Source organism: Salarias fasciatus, chromosome 7, assembly GCF_902148845.1.
Source record: "Salarias fasciatus chromosome 7, fSalaFa1.1, whole genome shotgun sequence".
In the NCBI taxonomy this organism is placed as follows: Eukaryota; Metazoa; Chordata; class Actinopteri; order Blenniiformes; family Blenniidae; genus Salarias; species Salarias fasciatus.
Window position 1 is genome coordinate 3,544,711 of NC_043751.1, and position 26,190 is coordinate 3,570,900.

General features: G+C 49.1%; 1 protein-coding gene across 2 annotated transcripts in view; it reads left to right on the top strand.

Moving 5' to 3' along the window:
• The first annotated feature begins 2,155 nt into the window (after positions 1–2,155).
• Positions 2,156–26,190, top strand: part of cftr (CF transmembrane conductance regulator) — a 38,256-nt gene continuing 14,221 nt past the window's right edge. For both annotated transcript variants that reach the window (XR_003931768.1, XM_030095631.1), the window contains exons 1-21: positions 2,156–2,496; positions 4,766–4,876; positions 5,934–6,045; positions 6,391–6,606; positions 8,100–8,189; positions 9,592–9,755; positions 10,031–10,156; positions 10,572–10,818; positions 10,905–10,997; positions 12,627–12,803; positions 12,936–13,127; positions 18,095–18,189; positions 18,825–18,911; positions 19,543–20,329; positions 20,410–20,538; positions 20,628–20,665; positions 21,912–22,198; positions 22,284–22,363; positions 22,467–22,617; positions 25,427–25,654; positions 25,901–26,001. Coding sequence is in view for 1 of the 2 variants with exons in the window: in XM_030095631.1 (XP_029951491.1) it covers positions 2,444–2,496; positions 4,766–4,876; positions 5,934–6,045; positions 6,391–6,606; positions 8,100–8,189; positions 9,592–9,755; positions 10,031–10,156; positions 10,572–10,818; positions 10,905–10,997; positions 12,627–12,803; positions 12,936–13,127; positions 18,095–18,189; positions 18,825–18,911; positions 19,543–20,329; positions 20,410–20,538; positions 20,628–20,665; positions 21,912–22,198; positions 22,284–22,363; positions 22,467–22,617; positions 25,427–25,654; positions 25,901–26,001 (3,564 nt within the window). In the remaining variant the exon portion in view is untranslated. The remainder of the gene's footprint in view (positions 2,497–4,765; positions 4,877–5,933; positions 6,046–6,390; positions 6,607–8,099; positions 8,190–9,591; positions 9,756–10,030; positions 10,157–10,571; positions 10,819–10,904; positions 10,998–12,626; positions 12,804–12,935; positions 13,128–18,094; positions 18,190–18,824; positions 18,912–19,542; positions 20,330–20,409; positions 20,539–20,627; positions 20,666–21,911; positions 22,199–22,283; positions 22,364–22,466; positions 22,618–25,426; positions 25,655–25,900; positions 26,002–26,190) is intronic.

The window sequence follows — 26,190 nt, forward strand, 5'->3', positions numbered from 1 at the left end:
CTTTGGACATCAAAGCTCTCCCCACCATCAGCACCACCTCTACTACTGATGAACTGGTTTCCCATTACAATAACAGTCTCCAAACTCCGCTGGACTCATTTGCCCCCATAAAAAACTAGGACTGTATTCTTCACTCACTCTGCTCCCTGGTTTACACCCCAACTCCGCCTCCTCAAAGCCAAAGGTCGACAACTGGAACGACTCTGCAATAAAACTGGTTTAACTATTCATAAGGAAATGTACCATCACCACGTTCGTCAGTATAAGGACTCCATTAACGCAGCCAAATCACAATATTATGCAGGGTTCATCAGTGCAGGAGATGGGAACACCCGGACTCTGTTTTCTCTCATTACTAACTCCTTGCACCCTCCAGACACCTTCCCCCCTCACCTTTACTCCAGCAGCTACTGCAATTCACTCATGAACTTTTTCACTGCAGAAATTGATAATATCCACCAGCAACTGACCTCCTACACCTCCTCCAGTTTACCCCCCTCTGATCCCTTAGTTTCCTTCTCTCAGCCACTTTCTCATTTCCACCTTCCCTCGTCTGCTGAAATATGTGAACTAATCAGAATTACATCGCCTCTGACATCCGCTGCAATAACCCCAATTCTCAAAAAACCTGGTTCTGACCCCAATAACTTCAATAACCTTCGTCCCATTTCAAATCTGCCATTTCTCTCAAAAATTTTGGAGAAAACAGTTGTTTCCCAAATCCACTCTCACCTCTCCAATAACAGCCTCTTTGAGCAGTTCCAGTCTGGTTTTCGTCCCCACCGCAGCACAGAAACCGCTCTACTTGAAATAACCAACGACCTCCTGATGGCAGCAGATTCCGGACTTTTATCCATCCTCATCCTTCTAGACCTGAGTGCAGCTTTTGACACCATCTCTCATTCCATCCTCCTCCATAGACTGGCATCTATTGGTCTATCTGGCACACCCCTGGACTGGTTTACATCACATCTCTGTGGCCGCACTCAGTTCATCCAGTTAAAAACATTCACATCCCATTCCGTGCCCCTCTCTTCTGGTGTTCCCCAAGGCTCTGTTCTTGGTCCCCTCCTCTCCATCATTTATCTTCTCCCCCTTAGCCAGATATTCCGGAAATATAACATACAGTTTCATTGCTACGCGGACGACATCCAGCTCTACCTCTCTTCTATTCCTCACCGTATCATCTATAAGACCATTCTGCTAACATTCCAGGCCCTCCTTAACCTCGCTGCTCCGTACCTCACTGATGTACTCCACATAAACACCCCCAGCCGGTCTTTAAGATCCTCTTCATCTCTCAGTCTCACCATCCCCACCGCCCGCACGACCACCATGGGCTCCAGAGCCTTTAGCCCCGCCTCTGGAACTCCCTCCCACCTAACATCAGAAATATCAACTAACTACACAATTTCAAATCCACTCTCAAAACCCACCTGTCCAGACAAGCGTACTCACTCTGACCTCCAGTCCTCCTTCTGTTTTAACTCGCTGAACTTGTATTTGTAAATTTTAAAATTCTTATGTTTTAACCTGTGTATTTGAAACTGTTTTTATTCTGTTGTCTTTGTACGGTGACCTTGAGTGTCTTGAATGGCGCCTATAAATAAAATGTATTATTATTATTATTATTATTATTATTATTATTATCATTATTATTATTATTATTATTATTATTATATCTCAGCCCGGGTCTCCGTTTCTGATCAGAAATGTGTTTGAAAGAATCAGTGTTTTCTTTGAAATGTTCACCATTTGCTCTGAGGTTCAGCGGATTGGACTGGAGTCTCCTGCGTGCTGCTTTTAGACCACAGACCTTATGTTTGACACTCCTGACTTAATACACAAAACCAAAAACATCTGCAATTCTTAATTCCAGCAGAAGGAGCATGAGCTCCAGTTGAAGGGAGGAAAGGTGACTGTATGAGCTGTCTGAAGACTCATCTGCCTGGTGGAGGTGAAAGGATGTGGTTTTGGGGTCCTGGGGGTCTTGAGGACCGTTTGAGCCCCTGCAGGACCCCGTCCGGGCTGCAGCGGCCACACACGGACTCCATCAGCTCCGGCAACTTGTTGCCACAACACGCAGCGTGGAAATGACGCGTCTGAGCGGAGCCCATAAAGGCCGGCCTGTCCTCCCTGTGGCGCACAGGAGCCGCGGCAGCAGGGGACGGAGGGCAGAGAGCGCAGCGGAGCGCACGGCAGAGCGCACGGCACGGCACGGCACGGCACGGCACCGCCCCGCACCCCCGGACCGCAGCCGGACGCACGGCGCGTGCTGTGGAGCGATCCCGGTGTGCAGGATAAACCCACTCGACCACCAGCTGCCCCCCCCCAAACCCCCCGCCCCCCCTCTCTGGGGGAACCGCGCTACTGCGGGGACGCGCAAATGTGAGCGCGACGCAGAGACTCAGGTGCAGAGAAGCGGACTGGCGGCGCTCCGAGGATGCAGAAGTCTCCGGTGGAAGATGCAAACTTCCTCTCCAAGTTCTTTTTCTGGTAGGACCTCGTTTTCAGGCCCGTTTCCACTCAGAAAGCTGTGAATGAACGTGCAAGTTTCTGATGCGGACTCGTTTTGAAGCGTAAAAGTCTTGCAGAGGTTGTGATTTGTGGCGCTGCAGCTGAGATTAACGCGCTGTCAGAAGACATCTGGCAGTAAAGTCTCCCCTCTGCAATGTTTCAGTCATGAGGAGCTCAAACTGTGCTGTAATATCTGCGCATATTGATATTGCAGCTGCGCAGTCTGCTCCATGCGTTAAGTTGGAGAAGAGCTTCAACAGGCAGCATTCCTGCTCAGGTTTTTGGAAAACTCCCAACGCTTACTCGATGTTTAATGCAACCAATCAGCCACATAAAGAATATTTTTTCTACGTTTAAAGTATCAGAGAATAAGACAGTGGTTTGTGGGATGTGGCAAGAAGAGTGTTGAACTTTTCCAACTGAATTTTTATGATAGATTTATGGCTTTTGGTACTTTAAAAACACACAAATCAAATGTCCAGTGGAAGTTATGATCATTTTCAGCATTGCAGCAATTCTGACAGGTTAGATTGAGAGTTGAGAGTATTTTAGTAAACCTGTTTAAAGTTCAGTTCTTAAAAAAACAACAATGTACAACTCAATAATGTCCTGAACACCCACAAAGTAACTATTAAATCAAACAACTTCAAAATTAATTTCAATGGTGTGTGTGTGTGTGTGTGTGTGTGTGTGTGTGTGTGTGTGTGTGTGTGTGTGTGTGTGTTCTCGTATTTCTATCCTTGTTGGGGCCAAATGTCCCCACAAGGATAGCAAAACGTGAAACGACGTGCCTTGTGGGGACCTTTTTCCGGTCCTAAGTAGGAGAAACAGTGTTTTCTTGACCATGTTGTTGTTACTGAAAAAAGTAAAAGTGCAAAAACATTTCTTTAGGGTTAGGCTGTGTTGTGGTGTGGGTTAGGGTTAGGGTAAGGGTCAGGGTTAGGGGCTAGACATGAATGGGAGTCAATGGAAGGTCCCCACAAGGATAGAAATACGAGACTGTGTGTGTGTGTGTGTGTGTGTGTGTGTGTGTGTGAAATCAGCCTTTCTTAGAGGCAGCTGTGAGTTTAGGAAACAGTGTTACAGTCAGCAGTAGGAATGGTTTCCATTCTCTCCAGCAGTGATTCTCAAACTGTGGCCCGCTGACCAGCAGTGGCACACGAGTGCCGTCTGGTGGTGTGTGGAGGCAAGTCATAAATTTATGAAATTATATGAAAATGATTGGAAATTCAATGACTGGTGGAGTGCCCAGAGCGAACAGGGCCATCAGGCCTCCTGGATGTTCAGGTCGAGCTCTAGAACCACTGCTCTGCAGTAAACATGACTTCTCCTTCTCTGGAGCAAAGATGAGTTTTGGTTCTTTGGGTGAAGCTGAAGCATCTCTTTACTGTTTCCACTCAGAACTGATCTCAGAGCAGCTGATATGAGCTGGCAGTGCAGTGTGATTATTATGATATGACTTGAGATAAAGGCTCAAACACATGATTTTGACGTCTTTGTTTTGGGATTCATCCTTCGCAGTAACACTTCTCTTTCACCTATTGATTTTTATTCTCCTGACTTCAGTCCTCTCACCAGAAGGGCAGCTGTCAGCCCAGTCTGGAGATACTTTGCTAATTAAATACAGTGAATGACAGAACATGGATGAACAGAGGAAACACGGCTGATGTCAGCTGTCTGTACGGTGCATCTGCAGCTGACCTGTAGACGCCGGTACTAGATGCTCACCTCCTGGTAAAACGAGTGCAGGAAAAGTGAGAACGACGATGATCTGGATATAAACAGAACGGATGAAAACAGAACTCCTCATGTTGAACCGTGAGGAGTTTCCTCCTTCTCATCGTCTTTGTTGAATCTGAACCAGGCTGAGGAGACTCCACGTTTCACTGGAGAGTGATGTGAGGGAGGCTGAACCTGTGTGTGTGTGCGTGTGTGTGTGCGTGTGTGTGTGTGTGTGTGTGTGTGTGTGTGTACTTAATAATGTGTGGGGGCTTCTGTTTGCTCACATATCAGGGACTTGCTCTCATGTCCTCATGAGGAAACTGTTGTAAGGTCACACGGAGGTCACACCAAGGTCATACTGAGGTCATATCGAGAAAATACAATTTCCATTCAATTTCTATTGTTAGCAGTTGACTTTAAAGAAGGAAAAAAAACACCATACATTGATGTCTCCTTGAGTGTCAGTATAAGCTGATGTGAAGAGGCGGGTCGTGTCCCGGGAGCTGAGCCTGTGCTGTTCCTGCAGGTGGACGTCCCCGCTCCTGAGGAAAGGCTTCAGGAAGAAGTTGGAGCTGTCTGATGTGTACAAGGCTCCTTCTTTTGACCTGGCTGACAACCTCTCTGAGAGGTTAGAAAGGTCGGTGAAACCCGTCGTGACGGCGCAGAAGCTCCGGGACTCGCTGATCGTTCTGGCTTCAGGCAGCCTGGTAGTTTAAATCCTGATAGAAATATCAAACACCTAACGACTGAATGTCGTTAACCAGCTCCTCCCTCTTCCTCGGTCTTCCTCGCCATCTGAATCCCGGCTGCCCCGGCAGAAAGCCCCCCACCCCCGGGTCCTGTTTAGGCCCGGGGCTGCATTAAATACGGGCTGGCATTTTACCAGCGCTGCACACAAACCAAACCTGTGTGTGTGTCAACAAACACAGGGTAGAGGGTGAGCTGTCCGCCTCCCACCCCTCCCCCGCTCCCCCCAGTGCCCAGGCCTGATGGAGCAGCGTCTCCTCCGGCTCTTCCTCCGCCTCTGGGCCAGCCGGGACGCTGCCAGCGGGCCGGTTAATGTACGCCGCTGGTAAAAAGTCAACCTTTAGAAAGAACGCCAGGTGATGAATGAGCAGCCGCAGGCGATTCAGCTTTTATTATTCCGATCAGGCAAACACTGAGGACTTCTGGGAATGTGAACTTTACCTTCCATTCAGAGGGGCTGTGTACCATCAGCCTCTCCATCACTTCCCCGGGTTCAGGCCGGGAGACTCGGCTGGCACCCGAGTCCAGGAGCGACAAAGCACTGTCCTCAATCTGCCTCCTCAGATCCTCCCTCCCTGTCATGTCTTCCTCTGGCAAACCGGATACGTGTCCAGATAGAGCAGCTAGACAACGGCAGACCCCTCAGATGAAACACCGACCGGGAAGATCTGCTGTGTCCGAACGCACAAGGACGAGACGCAGGAAGCAGCAGAGTAGAAACACTTCATGATAACAGGGAGAGAAAACTGAAGGATGCAGAGGTTTTATTCTGGAGTGTTTGGCGTTGCGGGTGTTTGACGGTTACCCTGGCAGAACTCAGTGGACGGTCCTGCTGGTCTGTGTGCCCAGATCACCGCTGTCGTAAACTTCACACAAAGCAGCAGCAAACAGGCGGAGCGGCTGCGCCGCTGCTCTTTAACAGTGCTGTAACTCTGCCCCCCCTGCAGAGAATGGGACAGGGAGGTGGCGTCGGCCCGGAACAAGCCCCGGCTGCTCCGGGCGCTGGCCCGATGCTTCTTCGCACCCTTCGCCTTCTTCGGCGTGCTGCTCTACTTCGGGGTGAGTCTGACGGGAAACCACAGAAACTCTGCATCGGGCTCAGACACACACATCCTGGAGGGAATCGAACCCTCACACACTCACACTCCCCTGTCAGAGTGTGTCCGGCGGCCGGCCGGGCCGCCACACACACACGTCACAGGCATCTCGCACCGCCGTGTCACACACCCTCCTCCTCCGTGGAGCCGTGGTTCAGCCGCATACGGTTACCATGACGACAGGAATGCCTGTTAGCGGTCCCGTGTGTCGTCATACCGCCAGACAACACACTTCCTGCTTTATTTAAGACTGAAGTTTTTAAAGTTGTGTGACGTGCCGTGGTGTGTGTGGGCTCTGCGGCTGCAGGAGGCCTCCAAGACGGTGCAGCCGCAGCTGCTGGGCCGGATCATCGCCTCCTTCGACCCGTTCCACGCCCCCGAGCGCAGCCAGGGCTACTACCTGGCCCTGGGCCTGTGCCTGCTCTTCACCGCGCGCTTCCTGCTGCTGCAGCCCGCCATCTTCGGCCTGCATCACCTGGGCATGCAGATCCGCATCGCGCTCTTCAGCCTCATATACAAGAAGGTGAGGAGAGGCTGCTTCCTGTGTTCACTGCTCAGTCACGGGTTCACACAACTTCACACAACTTCACAGGCTGATGGTTTTCTAACCTTTATGAAAACCTTCGAAAACTGAAAACTGTATCGAATCTGTTCAGGGTCACCAACAAAGATTCTTTCAAGGTCTTCTCCTGTGTTGGTGCATGTGTGTGTGTGTGTGTGTGTGTGTGTGTGTGTGTGTGTCTGTGTGTGTGTGTCTGAGTTCACGGTGTGTGTAGAGTTCCGTCCCTGAAATCTACCCCCACAGTGCACAGCTTTGACACACAGAGCTCAACGTGCACGTAGATCAACAATCAGCGGAGTCAGTCCAACGGCTTCTAGATCAGAACTGCTCAAAGGCCACGTCTGATTCTCATGCACACACACACACACACACACACACACACACACACACACACACACACACACACACACACACACACACTGAGCTTGTTTCGACTGATAGGATGCGAAGACGCAGTGTGTGAAAACACTGACTTCCAGTCAGTCAGTGTTCTTGAATTGTTTGTCTTTTTCAGTCCTGCTCGTTCACTGAGTGAAAACGACTCACTGCTGTTCAGCTACCATAACAACAGCGTGCTCAGAGACACGGAAATCACAACTACTTTGAGACGCTGCCACTGCCCATGAGCACTATGGTCAAAGTGAAATTCTTAGGAAGTTCTTAAGTGAAGTTCTTAAACGCTGCAAATGGCGTACCGCACGGTTCTGTTTTAGGACCAACCCATTTTACTGTCTCTTTTGAATGAGGAGAGCCGAAATGTTAGCACCTGGGTCCCTGTTTATGCTGATGACACTGTGTGTTTGCAGACCTGCAGTCTGCTTCATCCAGCCCATTAATGTGCTGCAGATGAGGCTCTTCTTATGAAATAGAGCCTGTTTTTCTGATAATGCCAGGAAACACATTGTCGCAGCCACGTTCTTGCCACTCCTGGATCATGGTGGTGTTTATATGAATGTCTCTGCATGCTCACTCCTGGATGCTTCATATCATGTTGCTTTGAGGTGCATAACTGGTTCTAAACTCTTCACACATCACTGTACACTGTACTCTCTAGTAAACTGGGCTTCACTGTCCATACGTACGACCACACACTGCTATTTATTTATATCTATAAATCCATTATGAGGAACACAGCACCCACTAGTGGCAGCCCAGGAAATCCGTTAAACAGTCACCGTCTCAGTGAAAAAACATGTCTGAACCGAAAGTACAAAATGGTTTTTCCATCGTTGTTGTGTCAACAGGCCTGAGGACTTGTTTTTGGTAGGACGGCGTCAATGTTTCCTCTGTGTTCTGCTGGTGTGACGAACATTCCCAGAATGCCTCACTCACGTGGACGTCCAGCGTGACGCCGCCGTCACATCGAGGGCCGGAAGCGTACGGTGTCACTGACCCCCGGGACGGGAAATCCATCTGCCTTCCTCTGAGCTGACCCCTGACCTTTGTCCTTTCAGACGCTGAAGCTGTCCAGCCGAGTCCTGGATAAGATCAGCACGGGTCAGCTGGTCAGCCTCATGTCTGCACACCTCAACAAGCTGGACGAGGTGAGAGCGACGGCAGCACAGGCCGGCGAGCCAGGCCCGGCCTCCAGGAGGGCCCGAAGGGCCCACGGTGTCCAGACAGCACAGTCCCACAATGAAGAGCACTTCATTCCCAATTTATAGCTCCAGCTACATTCATGAGCTTCGCGTTTCTAAATGGGAAAATCGAAGGATTAAATGTGCTTTCATGCTGTTTGAGCGTCGACACCGGTAGACGTGATGTTCTTAGGTCTACTGGAAGTAAAAAAAGAATGTTAGCGGCGATTTTTCTCTCTTTCTTTATGATTAACTTTGATACAGCTTTGAAAATGTCCGCGTTGCTCTTTTCATTAGAGCCATTTCTCCTGAGGCTCCCGCTAAATTGTCTCTGTACGAGTTCAATGCTTGCTGACAGGGATGAAGTCAAGACCAAGTTATGTAAAATTCTGCTCCTGAAGGAGAGTAATCTGGCTGGTTTTTCAGATTTCAGGTGTTTCAGCGGACTTAACCTTTATTCAGAATTAAAGAGGAAGTGAAAGTCACACGTAAACGTAACCACTGTTAGCTGATCGGTATTTGCTTTAAATCCATACTACATTTCTGAACCTGAAGGACTAGGTAAACCTACCATTTTCATTTACTTTCCATCAGGGTGATTAGTTAGGTAAGCTAACATTAAGTAAGATTAATTTTAGTTCAATTCAGCTCAATAAAATCTACAGATACTGAAACACCTGGTATAGTGTGTGTTTGAAGATTCAGGTACTGAAGCACCTGGTGAGGTTCAGGACCGCCGAGGCTCCGCCTCTCCTGCCTCACCTGACGGCACGTCACAGACCTGGAGAGAGCTTCGGAGCGTCTTCACCGTCGTGTTAAAGTAAACCTCGGTTACGCAGTCAGGAGGAGAAGTGAGCGTTCACACCAAGGGGCCGTCGCAGGACGGGAGGTGTTAGTACATAAACAACCTGGCGTGTGACGGTGCCTGGGAGGAGCTGAGGTGGCGGCAGGCCGAGCGCCTCAGGCTGTCACCGAACCGTAGAATGTGGAAACACTCCGCCACCCGCCTCAGGGGTAATTATCACCCGGCTCAGATGTGGCGGATCAGAGGGGGGCGGGTGGGGCTGGATGAAGTGGAGGCGGAGCTGAACGCTGCTCTCTGCCGCTGTTGTGCCTGCATTTCTCCTCCTCATCCAGTGTTTTACCGCCAAACACGCTCTGTCCTCAGACCGAAACACATCTCCTCCAAAATATCAAAGTATTCAACACCAATACGACAACGGCATCGCGTCTGAAAGCTGCTCTCAGTCCTGCAGCAGGGATCTGCAGCCTGCAGCCTCTGCAGCGCCTCCATGAAGCCTTCACCGCGATAATGTGCAAATGTGTTTTCATGTGTGAATGGACCCCTCATGGCGATGTGTGTTTCCAGAGTCTGGGTCTGGCCCACTTCGTGTGGATCACCCCCCTGCAGTGTATCCTCTGCACGGGCCTCCTCTGGGAGCTGATCGAGGTGAATAGCTTCTGCACCTTGGCTTCTCTGACTCTGCTGGGCATCGTCCAGGCCTGGCTCTCTCAGAAGATGGGACCTCACAGGTCAGGACAGACACGCGCACACACAGGCCCGCCTCTACGAACACAGTGTTCAGAGCAGAGGTATCAAACCCAGTGAAGGTCCCCGTGCAGCCCACTTCCACCTCACTGAGGTTCAGCACTAAGATAGTTCTGCTTCTTCATGACTGAATGTATAGCGGCCCGTCACACTGTCACGATCACTGTACCGTGATCGTGCAGCCCTGACAGAAAGCAGGAGTTTGTACTGTATGCCGATGACTCTCATGTCTCTGCGGCGGACGCCTTCCTGGGAGCAGGGTGAAGCGAGCGGGGATGATCAACCGCCGCCTGGCACTCACCTCAGAGATCGTGGAGAACATCCACTCTGTGAAGGCGTACGGCTGGGAGGAGGTGATGGAGACCATCATCAAGAACATCAGGCAGTATGGCGCCGACACACTGTGTGGACACAGGCTAATGCTAATGCTAATGCTAATGCTAATGCTAACGCTGGGACATTTTTCACACTGCTGTGAGTAGAATGGAGGTAGAGTAACATTAATGAGATGCTCGTCCTCCAAGAAAACAAAAAGTGTAATAACATAGTAATAACTGACAACAGCTAATGCTAAAGCTAACATTAGATTTGTGAATCATCGCTTCTCATCATGGGTTTTGGTAAAGGAGCTTCAGTGAAGATTATTATTACAAACAGAAACACAGAATCACATAAAAGAAAAACGAACACGTTCAACTATGAAATCCCTGATCATATGCACAAACATGCAAAGAAGAACAAAATGAGTTGAGAAAGTGACTCTGCTGCTGCTCTTCTCCCATGATGCTCTCTGTCCTCAGAGACGAGGTGACGCTGACGAGGAAGATCGGCTCTCTGCGCTACTACTACAGCGCCGCCTACTTCTTCTCCGCCATCCTGGTCATCGTGTCGGCCATCGTGCCGCACGCGCTCAGCAGAGGCATCATCCTGCGTCGGATTTTCACCACCGCCTCCTACTGCATGGTGCTGCGAATGACAGTCACCCGCCAGCTGCCCGGCTCCATCCAGATGTGGTACGACACGCTGGCGCTGGTCAAGAAGATCGAGGTAGGCCGAGGCCTGAAGGACCACGACATGGAGAGAGGGATGAAGACAAGTCCTTCACCGCTTCATAACGTGTGTTTGCTCCTCAGGAGTTCTTGATGAAAGAAGAGTTCAGAGCTCTGGAGTACAACCTGACCACCACCGAGCTGGAACTGGTCAACGTGTCTGCTTCCTGGGACGAGGTTCGTTTTTGCTTCAGACTTTACCTCCAGAGTGTCATGACTCCCAATCCAGATTCTCCTGGTCCTGGTCCATATTCTCCTGGTCCTGGTAGTTTTAGAGTTGACAGTGACTTTAGTAACAAGTAGCAATATTCTATCATTGTTAATGTTTAGAGCGTATCATCTGCAAAAAGTGTGTGGTTTCGCTACAAAAACAAACAGCACCCACCAGTGGCTCAAGTTGAAAACTACATCTTTTTCAAAGTTTCTGCCATTTTTGCGTAAGCAAACTTAGTTTCCAAAACATTCCTCCTGTAGAATAATGTTGGTAAAAATCTTCTGATGCTGCTTCGTGAACAGTTTGCTTTGTGTGGTTGAACCCCGTCAGCTGTACTGGACCCTGTGGTGGGGCAGTTTTGGCCCCCAGACCTTACGTTTCACACCCCTGGTCTGGGAGTTATTGTTCTGGGAATCATGTGTGGAAATCACGATGCATTCAGGGACAAGAATGATGCTGGAAACTGGACAAGGGAGCCAATAATTGGGAGTGGAGTGTGTGTCAGGGCCACATGAGAGTGTGTGCTTTAATCTAATCCAACAGGTGTGATTCACCGAGCACTGGACACCGTGAGAACAGCAGCATTCTGTCCTTCACTCTGCATGATTAATCACCAAACTGTGCTGGGAACTGTGAATCCGCCTTTCAGATCGCTGATTCTCCTCTGGCCTCCTCAGCTTCCTGGAATGTGCCACTCACAGTAGAATGGGGGGGTTGGCGGTGCGGGTGTCAGCTCATTAGAATGAGAATGGCACCGGTGTTTGCCAAACAAATCACCACATTAGAGGCACGGCGACCCATAAACCGTCAACAAGGTCATTGATCAAGACAAGAGTCAGCAGAGCGAGACATGTCAGCCATTGATCTGGACCGGGGGGGGTGGAGTCGGGTCTTTGTGGGGGTCCGGGTGGGCTTCTGCTGTTTGTTTCCACAGCAGTGCGGCGTGACGTGGAGTCTCTGTGCCACATGAAGGGAAAAACAAACGTGAGATGGAAGTGGAATGAATCGGAGAGAAGCATTCAGCTTTACAGCAATCATTCATGTTTGAGAACTTTTTGTCACTTTATTTCTGCTTTGTGAAGGTTGCATTCTCATTGATTGTTGTGTAAACGGACACACAAAAAATGCTAGGTTTTGCATATTCACTTGAAAATGTTACCATGTCACCAGATTCTGGATTTTCTCCGATTGAGGGAGCTTAAAGGATTTCCATTCAGGCCATAGTGAACCGAAGAACCGCTCACTATGGCCGTGGCATGCAGCCGCAGTGTTTCCAACGTTGTTGTGTAAACACACACCCAAAACACTTCTGAAGTTTAGTGTTTTCACTTGACAACGTCTAGTGAACGAGACTTCAGTCCTCATGAGGTCAGTGAGAGACTAGAAATCAGAAAATCTCCTCCATGACGGTTTTCATGGTGAAACTGGGATCAGATACAACGACCTTTGACCTGAAGGTGGATTGAAGTGGAGTTTGATTTTCTTGAGCGTGCTTCCTGCTCGTTGGCTCTGTCTGCCGTCTTCACTGTGTTGACTGCTCCACAGTTTTCTGATGAATACTGAGTGTCGTTGACCCGGGACTGTCTTGGCAGGGTATCGGTGAGCTCTTTGAGAAGATCAAGCAGGAGAACAAAGCTAACGGGCACCCCAACGGAGACGCAGGACTCTTCTTCACCAACCTCTACGTCACCCCCGTCCTGAGGAACATCAGCCTGTACCTGGAGAAGGGCCAGATGCTGGCGGTGGCTGGATCCACGGGCTCTGGGAAGGTGGGTCACAGGGACCATGTTATGTAACGTCATCTGTCAGTGTTGTTTGATCTGGTGTTAGTTGGATGGAGCCAGAAGTTGGTCTTCAGCAGAATAAAGTGTGTTTCTTGTGTTTTGCTTCTCGTCCTCCAGAGCTCCCTGCTCATGATGATCCTGGGAGAGTTGGTTCCATCGGAGGGTAAAATCAGACACAGCGGACGTATTTCCTTCTCGCCGCAGACGGCCTGGGTCCTTCCTGGGACAATTCGCGACAACATCTTGTTTGGTCTGACCTACGACGAGTACCGCTACACCTCCATCATCAAAGCCTGCCAGCTGGAGGAGGTACGGCAGGCTGCTTCTCCTCTTTATGATTTCTCCACTTTGAAAAGTCACACCAAAGGCTGGATGCCACCTTGTGGGCTGCTTCTAGACAATCTGTGACCCCAAAGGACAAATTACGCAAAATGTTTTTAGTAAATTGCAGTTAATATGTCTTCTTTCTGGAATTCCAACAATTTCAAACATCAACTTAAGGGCAGTGTTCGACCCTCTTGGAGATCATTTTTGAAACAAAGGCCTTATATTCGACCCAGTGTATATTAAAGGTTCATGAAAGGAGTTTGCTCGTTTTATTACAAGCAACAGCCTCTGCAGGCCTTGGGCGTAACTGCAGCTTAGTGGAACGCTTGTGTCTGTGGCTTGCGTCCATGTGCGTGCACGGAAGAAGGGAACTCCCTCCTTGCTCTTTTAGTAGTGCTCGAGTAAAATTTACGTTTCTTTTGCCTGGTGGGTCTGTGTGGAGTTGTGGCAGTGCTAGAAGCCGGTCTTTTCTTACTTTCTGGAAGATCCATCCTCAATACTGCTCAGTTGTTGCTGCTAAGCATCTGGTGGAGTAATGGTGGACAAAATGAAACTTAAGGAAATCAGGCCAGCGGGAGCGTGCATTACGTCACATTCTCTCAAATTCTCAGCAAAAAAATTCTGGTGCCGGACCGGCACTGCAACTTTCAAGTGACAATTTAGCGCTGTTAGAGGTACTTACAATGAATATATCACTGCACATTGTACACATCATTTAATATTTGTAACATATTTATGTTGGAAAATAAATATTTTTAAAGTTGAAAAACTCCTTAATGCACCTTTAAATAAGTATGAGAACCGTTATAAGTAACTTGAAATATTACTACTGAGGGTTTATTGTCAAAAAATGCACAGTTGTACTTCATAATGGTGAAGGAACTTTGACGCAATTTCTGGAACTGGTCAGTGTGTCAGCTTCTGTAAATATTAACTTTTTAACATTTATTGTGGGCAAAATAGTTAGTATTAAACCTTAATTTTATCTGATGGCCACATGTTCAGCTTTAGCCATCGGACATGTTCCCTTAGACTTGCTCACCATGCAAACATCAGTCGAGCAGGACCGATCACCCATGACCCAGTGAAAGGGTGTCAGTTCCTCTGGGACGCTGGCAGGCCAGCCTTGTGGATCAAAGTACAGCGCTGTGTGAGTACAGGGTCTTATGCAGTAGGTGCCTGAAGCTCTGGCAGAGAAACCGCTGGCTGGAGGGCCGTGTGCAGCCAGAGTCTAGTTCTGAGGAGTCTTTGGTGGAGTCTGGTGCAGAGCTGATTGTAGCTCTGGAGAGGAGGTCTCACCTGTAACCTCTCAGACAATCCATGAAGACACAACGGCTTGTAACCCGATCGACATGTGGAGGCCTGGACAAAATGTGCATCCGGAGCAGAGACATGGCTGTTTCAGTGATGTTGAAAAGTCATTTCTACCACCTTGGACAGTTGTCCAGTAACATTAATGGTCTTTTCTCAGAACTTGTGATAAGCTGTGTGCTCGGCTAACTGGTCCCAAATAAACTCCTCTTCTAACTGGCCAAATCTTCAGAGCCTAGCCAAACGCTGGACGTCAGTGATATACGGGTGGACGCACTCACCCGGCGACTCTGGGCGCTCCACCAGAGAAATGTCCGGACAGTAGGGCGACAGTCTGCAAACGTGTCTGTGAGTCAGAGTGTGGAAGATGTGCTGTCCCTCATTGTTCAGACTGTGGATGAGCAACGGGCTTAGTTCTGTCACAAGCTTTGGCAAATCCAACAACGGCAAAATGACTCAGACCAGCAAAACCTTAAGACTTTCAGCTCGCCTGGAGAACTGGAGTTAGAGGTGAGAGTAGAGGCTCTATCCTCGTCACCAATGATAGGATGACTGAGACACAGAAGACAACTGTGTTCCTGTAGTGGCTTTTATTAACGTTCCACAATAATAATAAACACTGGGTCGGGTCTGTGCCCTTTCGAACAACACATTTTCTGACGTTTAGCATCATTCCACAGCCTGTGGTGTATGCCGCAGACTCACTGGGTGGGACAGGATCCTGTGCTCTGGTAGGACGTTAACCCAAAGTGTGTGAGTTTTACGCTCTGGGGGAGCTTTCACTTGCTCTCCAGTAAAGTCACATCTTTCTTCTGTTTGGTGCACATGGATAATTTGCATACGTGCACAGGACTGGCTGGCTCTGCTTGGCAAAACTTGATGAAGATGAAATGTTTTGAATAGTGGCCACGGCGAGCTTCAGGCATTTTAGTGAACTTTAGTGTCAATATTATTTTATTTAATTTTGCTTTAGAGGCTTTCAGTGGGTTTCCTGGGGTTACCCTGGAATCCTCCTACTTGATGCTGTGGCGAATCTTCCCATCCAGGAATCTTTGAGCGTTTGTTGAATTCTGACATAATGCACGTGGTCATATTGTTGGGATGGAGACGTGGGTTTAACAGCTGCTAAAAGTGTTTAGATCTCTGACTATGGTGGTGTAAAAACTCCAGAAGAGGGTCTGATTACAGAGGAAGAGAGCAAAAGTCCTTCAAAACAGCAAAGCGGTGAGTCATCAGCACGAACAGAGTTTCTCCAGCGTCAAACAAGACTGTCGGGCTGCTTGTTCAGAGCCATCGAGGAGTTTCAGGTTTCTCCTGATCTGTGTTTATGACGATAATGCCTCACACACACACACTCATAAGCCTGGCTGCTGAGTGACGGCCTCTGGGCAGAATAATGTCTCCTCTGATGCCATGGGAATCTCCTGTATTGTCGCTGGGATGCAATATGAGCCTGGAGCTCTCCGGTGACGGACACGACCACCGCACCGAGCTCTGGAAGGACGAGCATGACTGTCGAGAGAGGGGGGGTTGCAGGCAGAGAAAAGGTGAAGCTTCTTACCATCTAAGCTTTCTCAACTTTAACCTGTTTTTTATACACATAAAAGTAAAAACTCTGAGAGAAAAAAGAAATCCACACACACACATCAGTAGGGTAGCTGCTCTGTTGATCTGAGAGCCGAGGCACTTTTAACCGCTCTCTCCTTTTACACGACAATGTTTTCAAATGGAAATGGAAAACTTCCTGAGCTTTTTTGTTTTCACCTGAAGTGACATTGTGGAAACAGGGTAGAAATAAAATCCTAACACTGAAGCATGATTAACTGAAAAAAAGAGAAAAAGAATCTGCATTAAAAGAGCTCAAAAACACACATTGTATTCAGAATAGAACAAAAGCAACAAGCCACATGTTAAAAATAAAATATTCACAATAAGGAGTTGTTCACTTCGAGTTTTATGGCAACAATGATATAAAGTAAGTAACAGTTGTGAAAAGTTCGAGGTCAGTCATCGCTTTGAGTGTTATTTTAAAGAAACTTTAACAAAGACTGACTGAGGCTGAGTCATGTGTGAAACAAATATTTGATAAAGTTATTTTGATATTTACAAGTATCCAGGTTGACAGTGGAAAATCTCATTTTTGGAATCTTAACTTCTTGTTTAGACACTGTTACCAGTTTTCATATAAACAACTCAACATAACATCTGGGTCTCATCCTGGAGTCAGAACCTCTGCATCAGGTCCTGGACCCACATGGGGGCTCCTCTCAGCGAGCTGTGTCTAGTAAAGCTGTGATGGAGACCACCAGGGGGCGTCCTGATCAGCTGAAGCTCCTCAGCTGCTCCTCTCAGTGAGGAGGAGAACCTGGACTCAGACCTGGATCTGGTCTTCAGTCTGCAGCTGGAGGTCCTGGTGTGATGGAGCCCGCAGGGAGACTCCGGACGCCACTGTTCCAAGATTTTTGGAAGTGCTTGTGTTTGCTTTCCTGACCACACCCTGTTCTCCTCTGGCACACACTCAGCCTCAGTGGTTTCAACAAAAACACAACATGTTGTGACAGCAAACAAGAGTGGCGTGCCGTCCCGATGAAAGAAGTCCTGCCGCCGTTCAGCGTCGCTGGTAAAGGCCAGATGGAGAGTCTGTCACCTGGAGAGCTCCAGCTCACCTGTTCCAGAAAGTTTTCTGATTTCATCAACTGAAAGATTACAGAATTTCTCATCCAACTTTTAGAGAGAAATCAAAAATTCCACATGAGCAAGTAGATGAGACGAAGGAAAGGAAAAAATCTGTAGAACCAGACCCAGAGGAGACTTTCTGCAGAACCAGACCCAGAGGAGACTTCCTGTAGAACCAGACCAAGAGGAGACTTCCTGTAGAACCAGACCAAGAGGAGACTTTCTGTAGAACCAGACCCAGAGGAGACTTCCTGTAGAACCAGACCAAGAGGAGACTTTCTGCAGAACCAGACTCAGACATTTCCTGTGGATGGATTGTCATCGGGATGTTACATGTTGAAATGAGGATTAGTCTCAGCAGGACCGATTGACCTCAGCGGCGACTCTGAGCTGATGTTTCCAGACACTTGGAGCTCGTAGTGACTGAAGGCCCAGACAGCCCCCCCACCTCCACCCCGGTGGTCCTGTAAACGCAGTCTTTGCCTCCGGCCGCTGACTCCCGGCGCTTTTATTTTTTCGTGTGCGACACTAGTTTTTGTTCTTGGTCTTTGCTGGCTGGCTTTACAAGCTGCTAAAGGAGCTGTTGCCTTGATCCCCTCATGCTGCCATCAGGACGGCGGAAGAAGGTAGGACGGTTTAACAAAGATCCTCCTCTCCCGTCACTTCATCCTCGCCGCTGTGAGCGTCTGTTTCCATTGTCAGCTACCAGACGCGCTCCTGGTGTGACTTCCTCCGTGTGCTTGCTGCATCTGGTGTCTTTTTGTGAGGAAACGGTGTGGATGTGTCTCATTTCCACAGCCTGAGGCTTAGTGGTGTCAGGCGGTGGCTGCCAGCGGCGGGCCTCACCCTCTCACCCTCTCACCCTCATAACCTCTGGTTCTCCTGGTTCTTGTTGTTCTGTGGATTCACAGCGGCTCCACGTCTCTTCTCGCTCTTCCTGACCCTCTGGTCTTCCTCTGCAGGATTTTGGACAGCTGCCTGAGAAGGACAAGACTCTCCTGCTGGAAGGAGGCGTGACCCTCAGCGGAGGTCAAAGGGCACGTCTGGGACTGGCCAGGTACTTTTCAGTTAGTTGTCATTGGGTTATTGAGTCAGGCATTGAAACAGAATGAAGAACTGTGTTTTTTTACTTGTCTTGTTCATGAAAAAATAATTCCATAAAATTTAAGCCGCTCTGAATTTTAATTAAACATCGCTGACTGAAATACATAGGAACATATTTTATATGAAAAAAAACAACAGTCTGCTCATAAACACTCAATCCATACACTGAAGACCCAGTCTTAGGTCAGTAAATTATCAGTAATTGCAGGAGGAGGTTGGATATTTCTTCATCCAGGAAAATCAATCCTGAAGGTAAAATTCCTGTTTGGGACTCCTGTCTGTGGAAAAGCTCCCGTCGAGGTGCTGACCTCCCGAAGCGTCATTCGTTTGTGTTTCATGGTCTCGTCTTTCTGTGGCCGTGTTCTGCTTTAGTGCCGAATTACTTCTGCGTGACGATGACGACAGTCGTGATTTATTCCAGCCTGTCGTCCTCAGTAAATACTCTCTGGAGGTGATTTACTGCAATGAGACTGACTTCCTCTTTCACACCCGTCACACTCACCCCGCCTGGCTGTTTTTCTCTCTATGATCATCTTTTCTTTCCCCTCACTGTGACTTTACCGCTCTGTCTGTGTCTCCCCCCCTCAGGGCTTTATATAAGGATGCAGACCTCTACCTGCTGGATGCACCTTTCACCCACCTGGACATCGCCACGGAGAAAGAGATCTTTGAGCAGTGCGTATCTCAACAGAGGGCCTTTTATGTGCGAGGGAGGGGGGGAGCTCCAGCTCAAGGTCGTCACCGGTTGTCTCTGGTTTGTGCTTCAGCACAATGTAACTTTCACGAGGAATAGCTTTTCTTTATGTGAAACAGATTCAAACTGAATAATCTTTGGACAAAGAGTCAAACAGGAACGGCAGCCAGAAACATTTTTTCAGGCTTGTGTCTGTGTGAGGACGGACAGCTTGTCCCAGAACAACATGCAGTCCATCCATCCTTCTGATCCCAGCTCACTGCGGGGCACAGACACTCACATCCACACAACTCAGGGGCAATTTATTCACCTCAGAGCATGTTTTCAGAGAGAAGATCGGAGTACCTGGAGGAAACACCCCCTCACGTAAGGAGAACATGCAAACTCTATACAGAAAAAAAACAAGCACGATTCAAACATGAGACCTTCTCGCTGTGAGATGAGAGCACTAGCCACTGCTGATGCAGACTGTAACAGTTTTTTTAATCCTGTTTAGACCTCATGGTGGTGGATTGTCTCGCAGGTTACATTCACACTGGATATATTTTCAGGGCTTTCTGCGCAGCCCTTATTTTAATTTGAAGTCTGTTCTCTCTCCTCGCCTTCTCCCAGGTGTATCTGTAAACTCATGGCCTCCAAGAGTCGTGTTGTTGTCACCAGCAAGCTGGAGCATCTCAAACGGGCCGACAAGATCCTGCTGCTGCACAACGGAGACTGCTACTTCTACGGCACGTTCTCCGAGCTGCAGGCCAAGCGGCCCGACTTCAGCTCGCTCCTCCTCGGCCTTGAGGCGTACGACAACATCAACGCCGAGCGCCGCAGCTCCATCCTCACCGAGACCCTGCGCAGGGTCTCCGTCGACGAGACAGCCGGCTTCCGGGGGCCGGAGCCCGTCCGCCAGTCGTTCCGCCACGTGCCTCCGCCGGTCATCGGCTCCGGAGCTCCCGGTCACCCCACGGGCGACGCCCACCCTGAGAAACGCAAACATTCGCTCATCCTCAACCCTCTGGCCGCCGCCCGCAAGTTCTCCTTCATCGGGAACTCGCAGCCAGCCCCCAGCGGTCAGCCATCCTCCATGGAGGACGGGGTGCACGACCTCTCGGAGAGGAGGTTCTCCGTGGTGCCGGAAGACGAGCAGGTGGAGGAAGTGCTGCCCAGGGGCAACCTGTACCACCACGGCCTGCCGCAGCTCCACGGCCAGCGCCGCCAGTCCGTGCTGGCCTTCATCACCAACGCCCAGGGCCAGGAGCGGCGCGACCAGATGCAGTCATCCTTCAGGAGGAAGCTGTCCATCACGCCGCAGTGCGACCTGGCGTCGGAGCTGGACATCTACGCCCGCCGCCTGTCCAAGGACAGCGTGTACGACATCAGTGAGGAGGTGGACGAAGAAGACATGGAGGTACGGCTCGGTAGCGCCTAGGCTTCTTCACCTCAGCCGGACACGTCTGAGGATTAACGACTGGCTCCGCCTCTCCACAGCAATGCTTCGCCGATGACCGAGAGAACGTCTTTGAAACCACCTCGTGGAGCACTTACCTGCGCTACGTCACCACCAACAGGAGCCTGGTCTACGTCCTCGTCTTCATCCTCATCGTCTTCGCCATCGAGGTAAAACCCCGCCGCCTTTTCTCCGTCCTGGTTGCTTCTGTTCATCTGAACTGAATAAGTGATTTTGTTCTCTTCTTTTCCACCGGTAGGTTGCCGGTTCTGTCATTGGCATCTTCCTCATCACAGAGTGAGTCTGACCCGAGCTGAAGACACAGTCATTAGAACAGACTCTCCAGGCTACCAGCGGCGCTCAAGCGTTACTTACTCCACAGCCTTTCAGAGGAAAATGCATCAGTTTAGCATTTCCCTCTCAGAAAGGTTTTACATTCACATGGAAATGTTTTGATAATGACGTCAAAAAGTTGCATCTGCTATTGTTTACACAGAGATATGTTGAAAGTGTTTCAAAATGTTCCAACTTGGGAACTGTTTTCAAAAAGTAGCTCTTTCAGTGGCTCTGAGAACTGTCGTCGGGTAAACAGACACCCAGATGCTACAAAAGATTTCCGATTTCAGGAGAAAACGTTGTGTAAAGGGGGGCTGAAAGACCAAACATTTCCCCGAAATCGACGACTCAACAGCAACGCAGCTTTTATTAGTTTCAATAATGTCTCTTCAGTAATAAACCAAAATAATGCATAGAATGACACACTGATGAACTAATGGAACGTCTGTCAATTACTAGGGTTGTCCAAAGATTAAATTTTTTAAATTGTGATTAGCTGCAGGATTTCCCTTGTTTCTTGTTATTGATGTTGTTTCTTTACATTTAAAGGAAGCTTTCAACCCATAGTGTAAAGCTTTCATCAGTTCAGCCAGTCTCCGTGAATGAAGACTGGTCGAATTTAATTCATTGTTGGAATTTCAGCATCACAACCTGTGGAGCGACTGATTTCTCACCAGAGCGTCTTGACTGGAAATCAAACACAGAGAAAGAACTTCCTTTCTGACCTTGTTGGACTTTCTTTGAGAATAAGATGCCATGTAGACCAACTTGATAACATTTCTACACCAAAAATACAGTTTTCAAACTGAAAAAAGCCTTAAGCCTAATTATGTGATTGATCTTTAGTCTGCCCCACAATGATTAATCATGATTTATGTGATTAACTCTGAAAGTCCTTATTAATCCCCCCAAAAAAGGTCTCTGTCACTCTTCTTTAAACATTGTTCAACAAAATGTATCACAGTGTGTTTTTCAAGGTGATTTGCTAAGTATGAAAATTATAACCATGAAAAACCAAAACAATGAAGCTGCTCCATGTGGGAAAAAGAGAAAAACAACATTTTGTGGGCTGATTAGAAACATGTTCGAGCCGCCCAGAGCAGCTCTGGAAGCGACGCACCACGGAACGTTCCATAAACCTTCAGGAAGTTTCAATACCTGATTGATTGAACACAGACGACTGACGGCCATGTTCCGCCTCCACCAGCACCATCTGGAGGGATGGACTCAACCCCGCCTCGCCCAACTACATCAGCGAGCAGCACCCCAACGCGTCCTCCACCCCCGTCCACCTGGCCGTCATCGTCACGCCCACCAGCGCCTACTACATCATCTACATCTACGTGGCCACATCGGAGAGTGTGCTGGCCCTGGGGGTGTTCCGGGGGCTGCCGCTGGTGCACACGCTACTCACCGTGTCCAAGCGGCTGCACGAGCAGATGCTGAGCGCCGTGCTGCGGGCCCCCATGGCCGTGCTCAACGCCATGAAGACAGGTTGCCCCGCCCGCCCGCCCCGCTACGAGCCGGCAGCCCGTGCCCAATGTCGCCGCCGTGCTAGACACCTTCTGTTGTGTTTCAGGTCGGATCATGAACAGATTCACCAAGGACATGGCCACCATCGACGACATGCTGCCCCTGGTGCTGTTCGACCTCATACAGGTATCCAACACCTGCAGATTCTGTCGCATGGCGACAGAAACACAGAATCCAGCTGTTCCGCCCGGTTCTCGGAGGTGTGTCATTCCCGTTCTCTTCTCTGCAGCTCACGCTGATCGTCACTGGTGCCATCTTCACCGTGTCCATCATGCGGCCGTACATCTTTATCGCCGCCATCCCTCTAGCCATCATCTTCGTCATCCTCAGGAAGTACTTCCTCCGAACTGGGCAGCAGCTGAAGCTGCTGGAGGCTGAGGGTGAGTCCCGTCGGCATTCTGCTGTTCCTCCGGGCACACCAGACGCCCGTCAGCGCTCTCTGTGTTCATCCACGCCGCTTTATGAGAAAAGTTTCAGGTTATGGAAACACTGATGTTTGACGTAGATGAAGCAGAGCTGGAGTTCTGCAGCCACACCCGAGCAAAGAAGCATTTTCAGGTGATGTGTGAAGTGGAGAGATGTGGTTTAGTTTGAGTAGAGGTTTGATCCAACAGAGCAACCCGTCTGTCAGAGAACACTGATCTAACTGGTAGATATCTCAGAGGAAGAGCGGGGTGGATTTGGCAGACGACCATCAGCTGTCAGGCGCAGTGGGGGGGGGGGGGTCACCGGTGGGGTCGGAGGCCACGTGGCACATTGGAGAATGAAAACATGGCAGAGGAAATGCTGAAGGAAGAGCTGTCATTGCAGATCAGGACATCGTGTGACGATGGATGTTTTTCATCAAGAAGCTCCGACGCTGAAATAAAGCGTGGAGGTCAACATGTGAGAGTTTATCAACAGAAGCCAGAGAAAACGGTTTCTGTGTTTCTGTGTTGCAACAGTTGCTGCTGCTGAAGACTGAAGTATTTAATGGTCAGTGGTTTCCTCTTTCTGTCCGGATTTGATTTGATGTCCGATCGAGGGACTCACTTTCTCGACTTTCTGCTCATCAGACTGTTTTCTTTGTTCTTTTCAGACAAGTAAAATCTGACATTTGCTGCCAGATATTTTATTGTCTGTGCACACATGGCAGTGTCCTGGGGATTACATAATTACATAACTAGTCAATTTAAATACATAGAAAACAGAGAGATCTGGACCACAGTGGTCAGATCAGCTGTCAGAATCAACCGAGTGTTCAGAATGTGTCCAGTGGCTCAATGTCTTCATGACAGGTCCTCACTGCTTCCCTGGACTTCAGCACCACTGACTGTTATTCCTCCTTCAGTGAGCCGTCTCCTCTTTGTTTGACAACTTTCACTGGCGTAATGTTGTGGATGCTGTATCCGTGCTGAGCTGAGGTGCATCCTGGGTAGGAGACATGAGCCGAGCTGGGATTTCCTCCTCCGTCCCCATCCTGGCGTGGCTCGAACACGGTGTCAGACTCAGTGGAAACTCTGCACGCTTCAGCGGAAACCGCAGAGGACAGCTCTGCTGTCCATCGCTCGTCTCCTCACACTCAAACAGGAAGAGTTATTACATCGCATTCACTTCCTGTTGGTAGTGAAGAGGCCTTCTGCTCATGCTCAGTAGCAGAGTTGGGTATATAACTACAAGTAACGAACGTTACAAGTAGTTAAATTACTTTTGATGGGAACAAGCAGTGTAATGGCATTATTCCTCCTAGATTGGTAGTTAAACTGGAGTTACAAATGAAATGCTACGATCGTTACTTTTACAATGACTGCAAATAGAGCAACCAAAATGTTATTATTTAAAGCTAGGGTTGGCGATTTGAATGAGATACATTTTTTTAAATACTGGTTAAAATGATCTTTATGACCCGATGGGAAGCAATTCATAGCGTGTTTTTAAAGTAGTTTGGAAAATATCCGCTATCTACAGGAACGGGAAAAACAGCAACCAATAGTCTTGAGGGACACCTTTTTTAAACCAATCAAATCCCTTCGCCGTTCGACCTGCGCGTACATGTCAATGGTGTGCACTGACCCTGGTTCAGTGTGCGTAGAAGGACGGCGCGTTGTTGCAGAATGACGGAGACGAATGTTTGGGGGTTTACTTACTGTTGAGTGTGCCATAACTTGGCGTAGTGCAAATAAAGAAAAACGAAGAAACGAAGCGCTGAGGACAGGTTACGCCAGGAAAGCACTGGACGCGGAAGTGCCGCACGCGCCTCGAACGTCTCCGCGTCTCCGCTCCCAACGGGAGCTCCTCCAATGGGGTGGGAGCTGGGCGGAGCTAGCTAGGCGGAGCCTTGGGGAGATGCTACATGCTAACGCTAGTTTTCCAAGATCGCCAACCCTAGCTTTAAGCGGAGTTCTTTTTATTACCACCAGTAGATGGAACGGTGGCCATACGAGCAACTACTCGCTGTCTCTTCTGGGACAGGGCTGATGGAACCATCAAAGAAAAATTGGTTGCCTTTTATAAATTTGTGCCCCACTGATAACACTGTACTCTGAAGATTTTGGACCCACGCCCTTTCCGTTTCATTGACAAAGTTAGACAGGCTCATAAATACCTTTTTTATGTCTCTACGTCCAGTGGCTGGATCCCAGCTGTTAGCATCATAGTTAGCTTAGCTCAATTGCTGGAAGTCAATAAGAATCAGAGCCGGACTGACTAAAGTGGACAAAATACTCCTTCCAGTGGTCCAGGGGACGGCGTATTAGCACGTGAAGTAAATCCGAATGGTTATAAAACATTTTTAAAAGCGTGTTTTCTTTTCAATCCGTTAAAATAACGTTTTGATCCACACAGACCTGCGCATGTGCAGTGCTCCGCTGAAGGATATACCAGAGCACAGCAGTAGAAGACGTAGACTTAAGCCGCTGTGCCGGCATATCCCTCTGCGGAGCACTATGCAGTAACGAGTAGTGTAACATCTTTACTATTTCCATGGAGTAATCAAGTAGTGTAAGGCAGTACTTTTTTCAAAGTAACGAGTAACAGGTAACGCTTTACTTTGTTCAGTAGACGATCAACGCTGTTTTCCGTGACTCCCCGCCCAGATTCTCCTGGACTGCGACGATCCATCGTGTGTCACAGACAGGAAGTGCAGGGAGCAGGGTGCAGGCCCTGATTGACCCCGGAGGCCTCGATCTGAACGTCCTCTCTGTCCTCCAGCTCGCACGCCCATCTTCTCCCACCTCATCATCTCCCTGAAGGGCCTGTGGACCATCCGGGCGTTCGGCCGCCAGACCTACTTCGAGATGCTGTTCCACAAGGCCCTGAACACCCACACGGCCACCTGGTTCCACTACCTGGCCACGCTGCGCTGGTTCCTCTTCCGCTGCGACATGATCTTCGTGCTCTTCTTCAGCGCCGCCGCCTTCATCGCCGTGGGAACCAACCGTGAGTGACGAGTCTGTTTACGTCAGGACGTTTTCAAATCAGAGAGTTCTGAAAAAGCAGCCGGTGCAGCGGCGAGTTGTCTAATGAGCACCAGATGAAACCAGGAAACCGGTGTTTGTTTGATGAACTGCTTGAGGAAACCCGAGTAGCTCAGAGTGAAGCCTCATTTCACTGCTCCTTCCCTCTGACGGAGTCGAGATCAGACAGAGCAGCTGTGACTGCTGTTTGTGTGTGTGTGCTCCACAGAGGATAAACCGGGGGAGATCGGCATCATCGTGGCCCTGGCTATGCTCATCTTGGGGACTTTCCAGTGGGCCGTGATCACCAGCATCACTGTGGACGGGCTGGTACATTGTTTACACACACACACACACACACACACACACACACACACACACACACACACACACACACACACACACAGTGATGAACTTCTCCCCTACGTTACATGAAATGTCAGGTTTTGTGCCTTTGACCTTCAGAAGGTCAGACAGTGAGTGAAGTTCAGCAGCGTTCAGACGTCCTGTAACCCTGTA